The sequence below is a fragment of the Chenopodium album genome, chromosome 26 (assembly GCF_948465745.1).
Source record: "Chenopodium album chromosome 26, dcCheAlbu1.1, whole genome shotgun sequence".
NCBI classification, from domain to species: domain Eukaryota; kingdom Viridiplantae; phylum Streptophyta; class Magnoliopsida; order Caryophyllales; family Amaranthaceae; genus Chenopodium; species Chenopodium album.
In genome coordinates, this window is record NC_137859.1 from 341,605 (window position 1) to 354,403 (window position 12,799).

Below are 12,799 nucleotides of genomic sequence, written 5' to 3' on the forward strand. Positions count from 1 at the left end.
GGGAGGGTATATGTAAAGCTTTAATATTCATTCCTTCAAAATTTTGTACATTGACTAAGGGATTTAAACCATTTTCCCTCCTCTTATCCTATGTCTTATCTAAACAAAAGAAAATGATCCTCACTTTTCCTTTAAAATCAAAAGAAATGAGAGATTTCCTTAATCTCCTCAAACAAAGTTCAAGCTCTTAGGAAGCTATGTTTTCTTCTGTCATTATACGGAGTTATAAATAAAACGTACGGAGTAATAAATAAAACACTACATCTTTTCTCCTAAAAAACTTAGTATCACCCCCTTTCATTGTATCTACTCATTGTACAATATGACACTAATGAGTAATGACTGTCTTCATCATTGTTCAACAGAAATATATAGGTCGAAGTCTCGAAGTACAAGAAACAATGAGTTAAGAAAGAATCATAAATGAAACTTCATATAAACGCGTTAAGTACTGTTACAACAAAATGGAAGCAATGAAAAATTGCCTCTTTACTAGGAATTTCATCTTGAAATTGGAACAATAGGATTTAACACATACTAATTGATACATATGTATAGCACATGGATTCCTATTAACATCTCAATGTGCTAGAACCCTCTCCCTCAATTTATGGAAGTTGATTCAACTTAATTACTAACATTGGCGCTCCTTTTTGAGCCCACACAACAATGGAGGAAACATCTAGTTTATGTACAAGCTTTGGACTAATGTGTGTCGCAGAGTTTGTACAGCTTCACTCAAGTCAAAAGCCGAAATGGAGTAGTATGGAAGAACGATAAATTAAGGAAGGTCGCCAATTCAAAACTTAAATACGGAAAGAATTGGAGAATCTGATTGCACCTTCTACTCGTGTAAGTTATAACAGCAAGGCACATCAGCTGCAAATTGCCTCGACTGCTAGTTTTTTCATAAAATTTGGACATGGATCTCCTCCAAATAGTGCAGGTTCAACTGTTATAGCACAACCTGCCTGACCAACGCATTCCTGTCACAAAAAGAGGAGATACTAGATTAGTTGAGAGAAGATTAATGCTTTCATAGGTTTGTCACAAACCAGCATATCTTGGGGAGAAAAAGATTGGAACTGTAAAAAAGATCTGGATTTCTAAATTCTTGTTAGTCTTTTCTTCCTTTCATGTGTTTAGAAAGCAAGATTCTCCAACTTCAGATGATGGCTCAATAAAGATAGCTAAGATAACATTTTTTTTAAAAAAAAAGTAGCTACTTCGGACTCGAGTGTTACTGTGTAAGCTTACCCTTTCAAAAATATCATAGGACTTGTGGGCATGACAGCTTCCTTGTTTGAAGTTTCCACAAGATCCTTCCGGCGTCCCAAAACTGGCAAACTTAATCGATGAAATCTTCTTCCCAGGAGTACACCATAGGTGGGCCTTTGGCCGCAATGGTTTGTCAATCCTCCCGGAAGATTTCAAATGCCAGTTCACAAGGTTTGGTTGCCACTCATTCATTTCAGAACATATACTGCTTGTTTCTTTCTTCATTAAAGAAATCCAGTTTGGATCTCCGCCCATTTCTTCAAATACAACCATCAAATTACCTGCTGGCTTCAGCCAAGACCGAGGAACATGGTACCTGAACAAAATATTTCTTATGAGTCTAACATAGCATTATAATCAACAAGATGATTTGAATGTTTTAAGAGGCTTACTCACCATCTCTGAGAAGCATCTCCACAGTAACTTAAGCATTTCTTCTCAGTAAAATAGCCTGCATAGCTACAGTCGCTGCATGAACCTTTTGCTATATAAGCAGGCCAGTAACGCCCAATGTTCTGTCCGTTAATCCATACTTGACCCTTACCCATGCCACCCATATCTAGTGCAAGGGGTTCATTACCAGGTGGAGCATTGAAAGTCGTCTGACAGCATAAACAAAATAATATCACTCATGCTGTATTGTCATTACTGAAGAACTCATGAAAGTCGTCAAAGGTTTGAATACTCACTTTATACCATGTAAGCGGTTGCCTCTGAGCAAGAAATTTGCCCTCAACCCACTCAACATTGTTGGCACCATTGAGGGAATTAAGACTCAAAGATTCACCTTTCATTCCAATCTGATAGAAGGCCATAGAATTAGAAAAATTATATAAAAAAAATAACAAAAGGGTTAAACTCGTACAGCGAGAGGATTAACCTTGTACGACCATTTCTGCCAAGTCAAGTCTCTCCTCCCCTCATTCAGACCATTTAAAGAAACAGGACCGAGAATACCAGTATTGAATCGCTCATAATGTGGACCTACATTCTGAACTCAAAAATAGAATATGGAGTGTTAACAGTATAGAGACTATATCACGGTAAGCATAAATGTTATGGACATATGTACTTTTGTGTGAGACAATTATGACCAATGAGCATAAGCAACAGAGAACACACCGGTAGCCCAACAGCGACACTTAGTAGGGCAATCTTGTTGATTCCAGGCCTCAAATTCACACCTTCACTAAAGGTTATCTTAGGATTTTCAAGGCTTCCATAGGCAGTACCTGCCACAAAACGGAAACAATAAATTTTCAGTAAATTACCCTAAGAAATATCATTTGTCAACTAGAAGTGGATAAGGCTTGCAATTGTATGATTTTGTTGCATACAGCAGACTGCATAGTGCATATGTATGATTCCCTCTACTCTACCGAGGCTCCTTGAAAGTATTGGGATAATGTCGTAATAGTATGGTAGGAGTATATTAATATGATATGGTAACCACTAACACATCCACAATATGATTGTCTAAGATATAGGAATTTCTGAAAAATCCAACTTCCTTGATCTTTACAGAGGTAATTTCACATGTTATTTGAGGATGAAAATAATTTTTGCATTCCCACATTAACAAACAAAAAAACATCAAAATAAATAGCAATTAATTGCCATCAATGATGACTAATGGTCAAAGCATAAAGGAGAGTGTGATTGAACCCTAAGCATAATTATGATGTTTCTGTCCAGGAAAGATTCTATAATCATATGATATGCTATGGTAATTGACGTTGGATATATAAGATGAAAGAAGCTTCTTACCAGCTAGTTGACCATTGATGTAAACATGCAAAGCATGTCCAGCTGACATCACAGTAAGAACTGGTGACTTTCCACCCTTCAAAAATCCTTCATTGTGACCAATTTTGACACTGTCGGGATAACTCTTAGGTAAGAGATATATCTATAAAATGACGCACAAATTTCAACAAAAACATAAAGTTTAGAGCACAACTGTACTTACTCAGTCATATACCACAAGTAGTCAGTCATATCTCTAGTGGTATTAACTTGTTCCACCAGCCCCATCATTGTAAAGGCACTATCATCAGTTGAAGCTGTTTCATCATTGTATGATTGCCAAGAAAAGTGTTGATAAACTGGAGTGAACTTCATTTGTGCACTCTGAGCTCCAATCTGAAACAAGATAATATGAAGTAAATTTGAATGTGGCATACATAATATGCATATAAAAGTAATACATAAATAAACCTTGTGATACATGAGTAAACAGTAATCTTCATATAATAGATTTTGAAGAACTTTTTCATCCCCATCCTTTCAAATTTTGTCTATCTAAGTTAAAAGAAACTTTTCTCACCCTTGCAGTGTTGAAGACAGTGTTCTTGCAATCAGGAAGAATGCTTATTGACCAAGGAGGCAAGTTGTAGTGATTATTCCCGTATGCCACCTTTGCATAAGATTTTGCGTTATAATTGGCAAGGAACGCAGCACAAGCTCCAGATTTTGACTTAAATTCATGAGCCTGCATGAATTATCAATGGGGGAAAAAATTAATTACAAAGTGTTACACTAAAAAGGGATATTATCAAGACTGAACTGTAAGTGAATAGAAAGATAACCTCTTGGCTGCTCCCTAACCGGATCACTGTCGGATCACTGGAAACTAAAGCTGGCTCACAAAGTTTTATTGCTCTGTGCAAATCCTTCAAATGACCCCATTTAGGCTGTTGTAATAATCCTAAAATAAGAAGAATAGTAACTGTTTAGCACTTACTCTGAACAGCAGGTTTAAACATCAGAAAATGCCCATAATTTCAAGCAAAGGCGCATGTTTGTAAGTGCACCTCATCGGCTCATCTTACCATTCAAAGTGTCAAGGATAAAATTAATTACTCGTATTATTCTATAGGACAGTCAATAGAACAAGCAAAATCATGTCATTGTCCTATAGAGTTAAAATGCTTATGTATATTCCAATAGGCTTTGAGCATAGACTAGCACGTGAAAATCCAATAATTGACATCCACAATTACCTCGATTACCTAGACATGTATAAAGCGTTTGCATCTTATAATTGATGATGATACACATTATGCAAGATTGGAGGGAGATACAGTATTAGACAGAAAAGGACTTTGCTATGTCTGTGAGTCATCATAATTGATTAGCATATTCTAGTATTCAAAAACATATACTAGTATTCAATTTGCAAAATGGATTATTTTGGAGCTAGATTGGCTCAAGGAAGACTTGTGGTAACAGCACCCTTAAGTCTCTACATATACATAGAGTATTAAAGTAATATTACAGAGTTACTGGGAGTATACTCTTCCATTCATTCAGGCCAAATACTCTAATTTGAACAGAGCATATTCTGTAAGACGAATAGAAAGGCATACCAAATTCATCTAGAGGAGCATCATAGTCATAGCTTGTAGCAATAAAAGGACCACCAGCAGTTCGGCCAAAGTTCGTACCACCATGATACTGAATCAAAAATATTGAATCATAAGCAAAGAATACAAAAGGATATGAAAGTTTTCAGCTGGTAAACAGCATAATAAATTAGCTCACCATATAATAATTGACAAAAGATCCTCCTTTCTGTATGAATCTAGCAACAGCGAATGCCAAGTCCTCAGCTGGTCTCTTAGGAACTGGACCCCCGAATTCAGTATACCTGAGAGCAGAACAAAAATGCAGTTGTCAAATATATGTAATGCAGCATATTCATTAGCAATTTGAAAGTGTTATAAATATCAGCATCTCACCATCCAGTCCAAGCCTCTGTCCACATTTTTGGTTTATAAGCCTTGTTTGGAGTGAAGTAATCACAGTAGAAGCCATTGCAAGTGTTAATCTGCAACAAACATGCAGGTTAAGCTATAGAAACATGTATTATATTCAAAAAGTCAAACATACTAGCACTAAATACTGTCGTCAACCTAAGCGTGTTATATACTCATGACTAGGGTACATAAATACGAATTAAAAATGAATGTGGTTTGAACTTTGAAGTATCCGATAATAAGAAAACAAATACATATTATCTTACTCACTTTCATATTATCAAGATCAGACAGAATAATAAACAATACGAGGCAAGGTCCAATTTACATGAGTCATTAATTTGTTGTCACAATACTCAATGCAGCCAAACAAAATTATATAAACAACAAGCCTAGTGACAGTTAAAATATTGGAATGAACCAAGTTAAGCCCATGTGCAATGCCACATAAATTATACTCGGAGTAATGGCATTTTCAGGCAGCACCAGGAGACAGCTATGACAGTGAAGTAGCAATCACAATATCAGCAGACTTAAGAAGCACCAAAAACGATTAAATTAGGAAGCTCTCTAGTTATATGAACAAAACAATCATCCAAAAGTTAAAAAAAGTTTCGAAAGTTCTTACAACGGGGTCTGGAGCATCATCTTGCTTACACATAACCCATGGGACTCCAGTAGTTAAACCCAAAGCCATTTTGGCTGCCCAATCAGTGTAAGCTCTTCCAGGAGCACCAAGTTCATTCTCCATTGGCCCATATTCATTTTCAATCTGCCACGAAAATTCGACACAAAGAAGCTAAGCTCGATTTCAATTCAAATAGTTTCGAGTTCACAAGCATCCCGAATCAAGTAAATTGATAATAGAATGAAAATGAACCAATATAATGTAGTTTATATACCTGTGACAGAATAATTGGACCGCCTTGTGTCTCAAATAATCTTTCAGCTTTCATCATGTTAACAATCTTCTCCGTGAATCTTTGCATCTCAGCCTTGATAACGACAATGTAATGATATTATAATCAAACTTACAAACCAATTAATCAAAACAGTAACACAAACATTACAATTAATCACAATGATGAGTCTTAGCTAACCTTAAAAGGCCCATTATCTGTTCTGAAATTTATGCCTGGAACATACTTCAGCCAAACAGGAAACCCCCTAAAAAAGGAAAAAAAAAAATTAAATTAAAAACCCAAAAACATAGTAGAAGAATATTGAAGGAATAAAATATCTTCCTTAGACAAAAATCTTGAACAGTAAAAAGAACAGAAAAAGGGTAACAAGAAATTACCCAAAGTTCCACTCAGCACAAACATAAGGTCCAATCCTCAAATGAGCATATAGACCTGCTTGGTGAATTAACTTGATGAATTTCACCAAGTCATATCTATCTTCAAAGTAGTACTGAAAAACACACAATTATAAATCTTAATGCAAGTATGCAACAGATTAAAACGGAAAGTGAGCTGAACTTTTTGTAACGAAGTTAAGCACTAATTTAAGAGCAAGGGGGTTAAATTTTGACAGTAATTTTTTTTTTTTACCTTTCCTTGTTCAGGTTCATGACCATTCCAGAAAACGTAGGTTTGGATTACATCTAATCCACCTTCTTTAGCCTTCTGAATAAGATCTGGCCACATCTGCAAGAATTATAAACATATAAATAAAATTAAACTAAACCCATTCCAGATTTTCAGCAATAACAATTACCCAAAATGCAGAAATCACCAAAAATAGAAACTTTTTTACAAAAAACAGAAAAAATGAAGAAAAATATCTAACCTCAGGAGTACTTCTGGGATAGTGAATAGACCCAGAAATAAGAATTCTTCTTTGTCCATTAATGATAATGGCTTTATGATCATACCCAACACTTGCATTTACAACATTTGAGACCAAAAAAGCCCAGAAAATACAGAGCATTAATATTAAAAATGAGGGATTTTTATTAATGCCCTGCATTTTTAATTAAAATTTTTATTAAATTTTCTTGCTTAAGTTGAGCAAGAGTGACACAAAGTTATGAACTTTTGGCAATTTCTTTTGTGTTTTTATGGGATCACTTTATTCGATGCTTGTTTAGAGAGAGAAAGTGGTGTGTGAAAAAGAGTGAGACACTAGTCTATGAAAACAGCTGTGAATGTTTTTCTCTCTGCTTTATTTTTTTTCTGCCTTTTTTCTTTTTTTCTTTTCTAATTTTTGGGATGTTAAAATACTACTCCCTCCGTTCCTAAATGTTTTTTGCGTTTTCATTTAGGGTGTTCCTTTTTATTCTTTACATTTAGTATCTTTCCTATTTTGGTCATAAATTTTGTACAAAATTACCCTTGTTTTACAATTTTTTTACTCAAAAGTCCTTACTTTTTCATGTGATATTGTACTTTTTGTATTATATTAATAGTTTTTCAACACTTATTACTCCCTCCGTCCCCTTTTGATAGTCCCTTAGAGCACCAGCATCAAGGCCTTTTACAATCCTTTCCGTGGCTTTTTGGTGTCCTTTCCCAATCCTGATGGATGCTATTACTTGGGAAAGATAACTGTTAGGGAAAGGATATTGTAGTATCCTTTCTCTGGAAAGGAAATCTCGCCTCGGCCCAAGTGCCATGTTAATTCAACAATCACAAACAAAAGCATACAACGGCTATATTGGAAATCATCCAACGCTCAACTTGTTGACACTTGTCAACATCTTGTTTCTTTATTTTTTTTTGCTCCAAAACAGTATAACGGCTATAATTTGTAAACGGTAACTTATTTTAAAAATCCGAAAACACCAACAGTCATAAAATTTTTTTGTCTATAAAATGAGTATAAATTTGCTATATTTTCACAAAGTTTCAGTTTCACTTGTACAATACTCTTAAACACAAAATTACTCTAATCTTCTTTTTTTCAAGTTTATTTTTAAACTTATGTTTGTTATTTTCTTTGCTATTTTTATCAACGTAATTCGTGTTTTTTTTTATTCGTGTCGTTTAATCAATGTATTTCATGTTTTTAATCAATGAATTTTATGTTTTTGAATTCGTCTCGTTTAATTAATGTGTCGGTTAATAGAACGATCTATTATTAATTATTATTAACAACATTTTCAACAATAATAATAATTAAGTATATTAATAAATATATGTAATTTGAAAAAGGAATAAATGGTGGGGTATATGTAAGTAGGAGAGAGAAAGTGGGAAAGGATACTCATTGATGTTGGAAATTTTTAAGGGAAAGGATGAGTAAAAGGATGGAAATAGTAGGAAGTGATGTGGAGGAAAGAGAAAGTGATGTGTCAAGTGCAGGAAAGGAGAGAGAAACCGGGAAAGGATATAAGTATCCCCAACACTAATGATGCTCTTATGGGCAAATTTTAGTCCCAAAATGTTCACCCCATTTGCTTTTTCCAACAACCAATAATATTAATTTTTTACCAAAATTTCCTACAACTTGCAAAAATACTTGTGCAAATTTAAATTTTCCATGTAAATTTTGTTTTCCCATGTACTTTTATTACTTTCTCTCTCTACTTTTTTGCATACCCAATGTCAATTTTCTTTTTCATTGTACTTTAACTATTCTTATTTGTGTTTATTAATTCCCGTGAAAATTGTCCATAAGGGACTATCAAAAGGGGACGGAGGTAGTATTACTTTCTCTCTCCTCTCTCCTCTAATTTCTTCACCCCACATGCTCAACATTATATTTTTCAATAAAATTGTACTTTCAATCATTGAAATATTCCAATATACCTCAACTTTACACAATTTCTTAATTACCGCGCATAATTCCAAACGTAAAAAATATTTGGGAACAGAGGGAGTAGTAAATTGTTTGATTTGGGAAAAATCAATTTTGTTGTGAGTTTTGATAATTGAGGAAAGTTTGCAGTTTGCAGGTGCTTTTATATTCACTCATGGGGTGCAAGACTGTAGAAAATTGTGAAAATGGGAATTTTTTATTTGGGTCCCAGATTTTGGCCATACTTCTATGCGGAGAATCATCCAATTATAGAATTACTTTAGATTTTCTATTGCTTTTTCGTTATTTCAACATTAATCATTTTTTATGATTTTGAAAAATAATGGCGGTAAAAAAAAAAAAACAGAATGGGAAAATCCATAATCTTTGTGAGTATTGAGTAGTTTATTGTTAACTCATACTTAGGGTCTGTTCTCATTGACTGAACTCAGCTGAACTGAACTGAACTCAGCTGAACTGAACTGAGCTGAACTGAACTGAAATGAATATTTTATAAGAGAAGGAAATTAGGAACTGAACTGAGCTGAGCTGAACTGAACTGAAATTCAACCTGTTCTCATACGTTTATTATCAATTCAGCTCTAATAAGTTCAGTTCAGCTCCTAATTTCCTTATCTTATAAGATATTCAGTTCAATTCAGCTGAATTCAGCTAATGAGAATAGACCCTAATAGATTCGTTAAAATTACTAGAATGTTCTTTAAAAGAATTTACAAAAACATACAAATACTATTTTTTTTTTTTTTATCTTTTCTCATTCGCTTGATTAGAAAACAACTACTACAAGTACTAACCTAATAAGAGTTAGTTAGCCCACCACTATTTTTCATATTTACAAGTACTATTTTCCGCAAAATCAACTACCACCAAAGATATATTGAGCTAGTTAGCACAGCATTATGAATCAAACTCAAAATAAGCCCAAAAGTCCAAAACCAATATAATCTTAAAGTAATTCGAACTTTTGATACACAAGTGATAAAGGAGGAGACGCTAAGATCAATGATCAACGATCCAAATATTGTACAAAATCAATGATCATGAATCTGCATGTGAACCTCAACAATGCAACTTTCCTACTAATTAGTTGAAAGTTGAATAGCTAGGGTACCCTTTAATCTGTTAGGTAATTAGATGTGAGTAGAAGGTGCATTATTGATGATGGTGAATTGGTGATGATGATGAGAAGGTTGCTAATGCGTGGAGTGTGGCACGTAACACTTATTTGTTTGTTAGTAAATCATTTGGATTTGTCTTGGTTGATTAATTAGGTAATAATCGTCATTGTCAAGGGTTTTGGCCTTCACTAATCTTAGTTGGTTATTAGTCTCCATAATTTACATGAATATGGACAATACAAGTTGTCAAATTAATCACAAAGGCTTAACTTCTCATTCATCATTCACCAATATTTATACACGGTAATAGCTTGGGGAATAATCTACCTAACAAGATAAATATTCACACAATATCACAATCTTCCTAAATTAATATCATATAAGATACTTTCCTATCTTAACATCCCCCCTCAAGCTGGAGCATGAAGATCTCGAATGCCCAACTTGCCAAGCAAATACTCAAATTGAGCCTTCCCCAAAGCTTTCGTAAAGATGTCAGCTAGCTGCACCTTCGTAGGCACATACGAAGGTGAAATCAGTCCTTCTGTGATCGCATCACGCACAAAATGCATGTCGGCCTCAATATGCTTCGTTCTCTCATGAAACACCGGATTTTGAGCAATGTGTAGCGCCGACTGATTGTCACAATACAAGTTCATACCTTGTGGATGACGCACACCCAAATCATCAAGAACTCGTTTTAACCACTTCAGTTCACAAGTTACCGCAGCCATCGACCTATATTCCGCCTCTGTCGAAGATAAGGACACCGTAGGTTGTTTCTTGGTTTTCCAAGACACGGGGGAAAAACCAAGCAACACAAACCAACCAGTCAACGATCTCCTCGTCAAAGGGCAACTAGCCCAATCCGAATCACACCAACCCTCAATCTGCAACTCACTGTCTGAACGAAGAAGTATTCCTTGACCCGGATTCTTCTTCAAGTATCGAACCACACGAAGTGCGGCCTCCCAATGTTCTTCTCTCGGACTCTGCATAAACTGGGACAATATATGGACAGGATATACAAGATCTGGTCTAGTCACAGACAAGTATATTAGGCGCCCAACAAGCCGCCTATATTTCTCCACATCCTCCAACAACCGGCCTTCTGCTAAGGCCAATTTATGATTTTGTTCCATTGGGAAATCTGCCGGTTTCGCACCTAATAATCCAGTTTCAGAAATAATATCAAGAGAATATTTCCGTTGACAAATATAAAATCCCTGCTTGTTTCGAGCCACCTCAAGCCCGAGGAAGTATTTCAATACTCCCAAATCTTTCATCTTAAAGCAATCTCCTAAATATGCTTTAAACTTTGTCAATGCAATTTTATCATTTCCTGCAACGATCAAATCATCAACATAGATTAACACATTCAATTGCAATTTTTCTTTGGTCAGGGTGAACAAAGAATAATCTGAATAGGACTGCTTAAATCCATATTTCTTTAATGCTGCCGTCAACTTCGCAAACCAACATCTAGGAGCTTGCTTTAATCCATATAACGACTTCTTCATTTTGCACACATAATCAGAGTTATCGTTATTGAAACCAGGAGGAATTTTCATATAAATTTCTTCATCAAGATCTCCATGCAAAAATGCATTGTGTACATCCATCTGATGCACTTCCCAGTTTTTCACTGCCGCAACTGCAAGAAATGTCCGAACTGTCGTCATTTTAGCTACCGGAGCAAACGTTTCATTGTAATCCAAACCTTCAACTTGATGATTTCCCAGGATTACCAATCTCGCCTTCAATCTCAGCAAATTGCCATGCTCATCTCGCTTCTCCGTATACACCCATTTGCTTCCAAGAGCTTTCTTCCCTGGTGGAAGCTTCTCAAGTACCCACGTGCCTTGTTCTTCTAAAGCTTTAATCTCTGCAGCCATTGCATCTCTCCATCCGGCATGCTTCATAGCTTCTTTAAAATTTTTAGGCTCATGACTTGCTGTTATCGCTGCAATGTACTTTTTATGTTTTTCTAAAAAACGTGAGCAATCAACAAAATATGTGAGAGGATAAGGAGTACCTGAGTTGGGTGGTGTAGGTGTGACGTTCTTTGATGGAGTGTTTTTCCGAATTGTGTGTGTCACATAATCTCTTAATTTTGTGCTCTTCATTTTTGGCCTTTTTCCTTTTCCCATTTCCTCTGTACTTCCCCCCTGTTTACCATGCTGCTGGTTGCTCGTTCCACCCTGACTACACTGCTGCAAATGGGGCATTGCAGACTCGAGCTGCTGCTGGGCAGTCTCGGGCTACAGCGGAATTTTTGGGTAAAATTTATGAATCCCGCCGGTGAGTTTAATTTTCTAACCCACCGGCAGGGGGAATTTTTGTGAAGTATCCCAAGATCTAACCTGCTCTTGATACCATGACAAATTAATAGAGAAGAGTGAATAGAATGGCTTGATTATTATTCATCAATAGGTAGAGTATTTATACAAAACCTAAGAACATAAGATAGGAAACAATCTTCCTAAAAGATATACTTAAATAATATCTTAACATATAATAAACCTAAATATATTATTCTCCTAATAAGATCAATACGGAAAATATATCACACATATATTTTCCGATATTATCTCTAACACCCTCCCGCAATCGTAACGGCAGTAACACGAACGTTGCGATTGGAAATTCGTCAAATTGTTGAAGCCGAGATGCACACTCTTGTGATGTCGCCTTCATTTTTTTTTTTCTTTTCTTCAATGATGAGAACGTTCATCTTTTCGAACTAATCTGTCATCAATCAAACAGGAACGTCATTCTTTTCGAACCTGCAAATATAACAATTTTTGGTTTTTCCAGAGCAAAACCGAGCTCCAATCAAATATTGGTTTTTCAGAGTAAACCACACTCAAATTTCTTATTGGT

At 35.3% G+C, this 12,799-nt stretch overlaps 1 protein-coding gene across 1 annotated transcript; it reads right to left on the reverse strand.

The window, feature by feature from the left end:
- Nucleotides 1–406: 406 nt before the first annotated feature.
- On the reverse strand, nucleotides 407–7,195 carry LOC145616274 (beta-galactosidase 1-like). Its single transcript, XM_081670970.1, has 19 exons — nucleotides 6,828–7,195; nucleotides 6,590–6,685; nucleotides 6,337–6,449; nucleotides 6,137–6,203; nucleotides 5,939–6,031; nucleotides 5,665–5,808; nucleotides 5,019–5,107; nucleotides 4,822–4,927; nucleotides 4,647–4,734; nucleotides 3,867–3,985; nucleotides 3,605–3,769; nucleotides 3,248–3,420; nucleotides 3,046–3,155; nucleotides 2,401–2,510; nucleotides 2,159–2,269; nucleotides 1,968–2,078; nucleotides 1,675–1,880; nucleotides 1,258–1,594; nucleotides 407–986 (listed from the first exon to the last, which is right to left on the reverse strand). The coding sequence occupies exons 1-19, from the start codon at nucleotides 7,005–7,007 to the stop codon at nucleotides 876–878; spliced, it is 2,529 nt and encodes an 842-aa protein (XP_081527096.1). The 5' UTR covers nucleotides 7,008–7,195; the 3' UTR covers nucleotides 407–875.
- Between the last annotated feature and the right edge of the window lie 5,604 nt (nucleotides 7,196–12,799).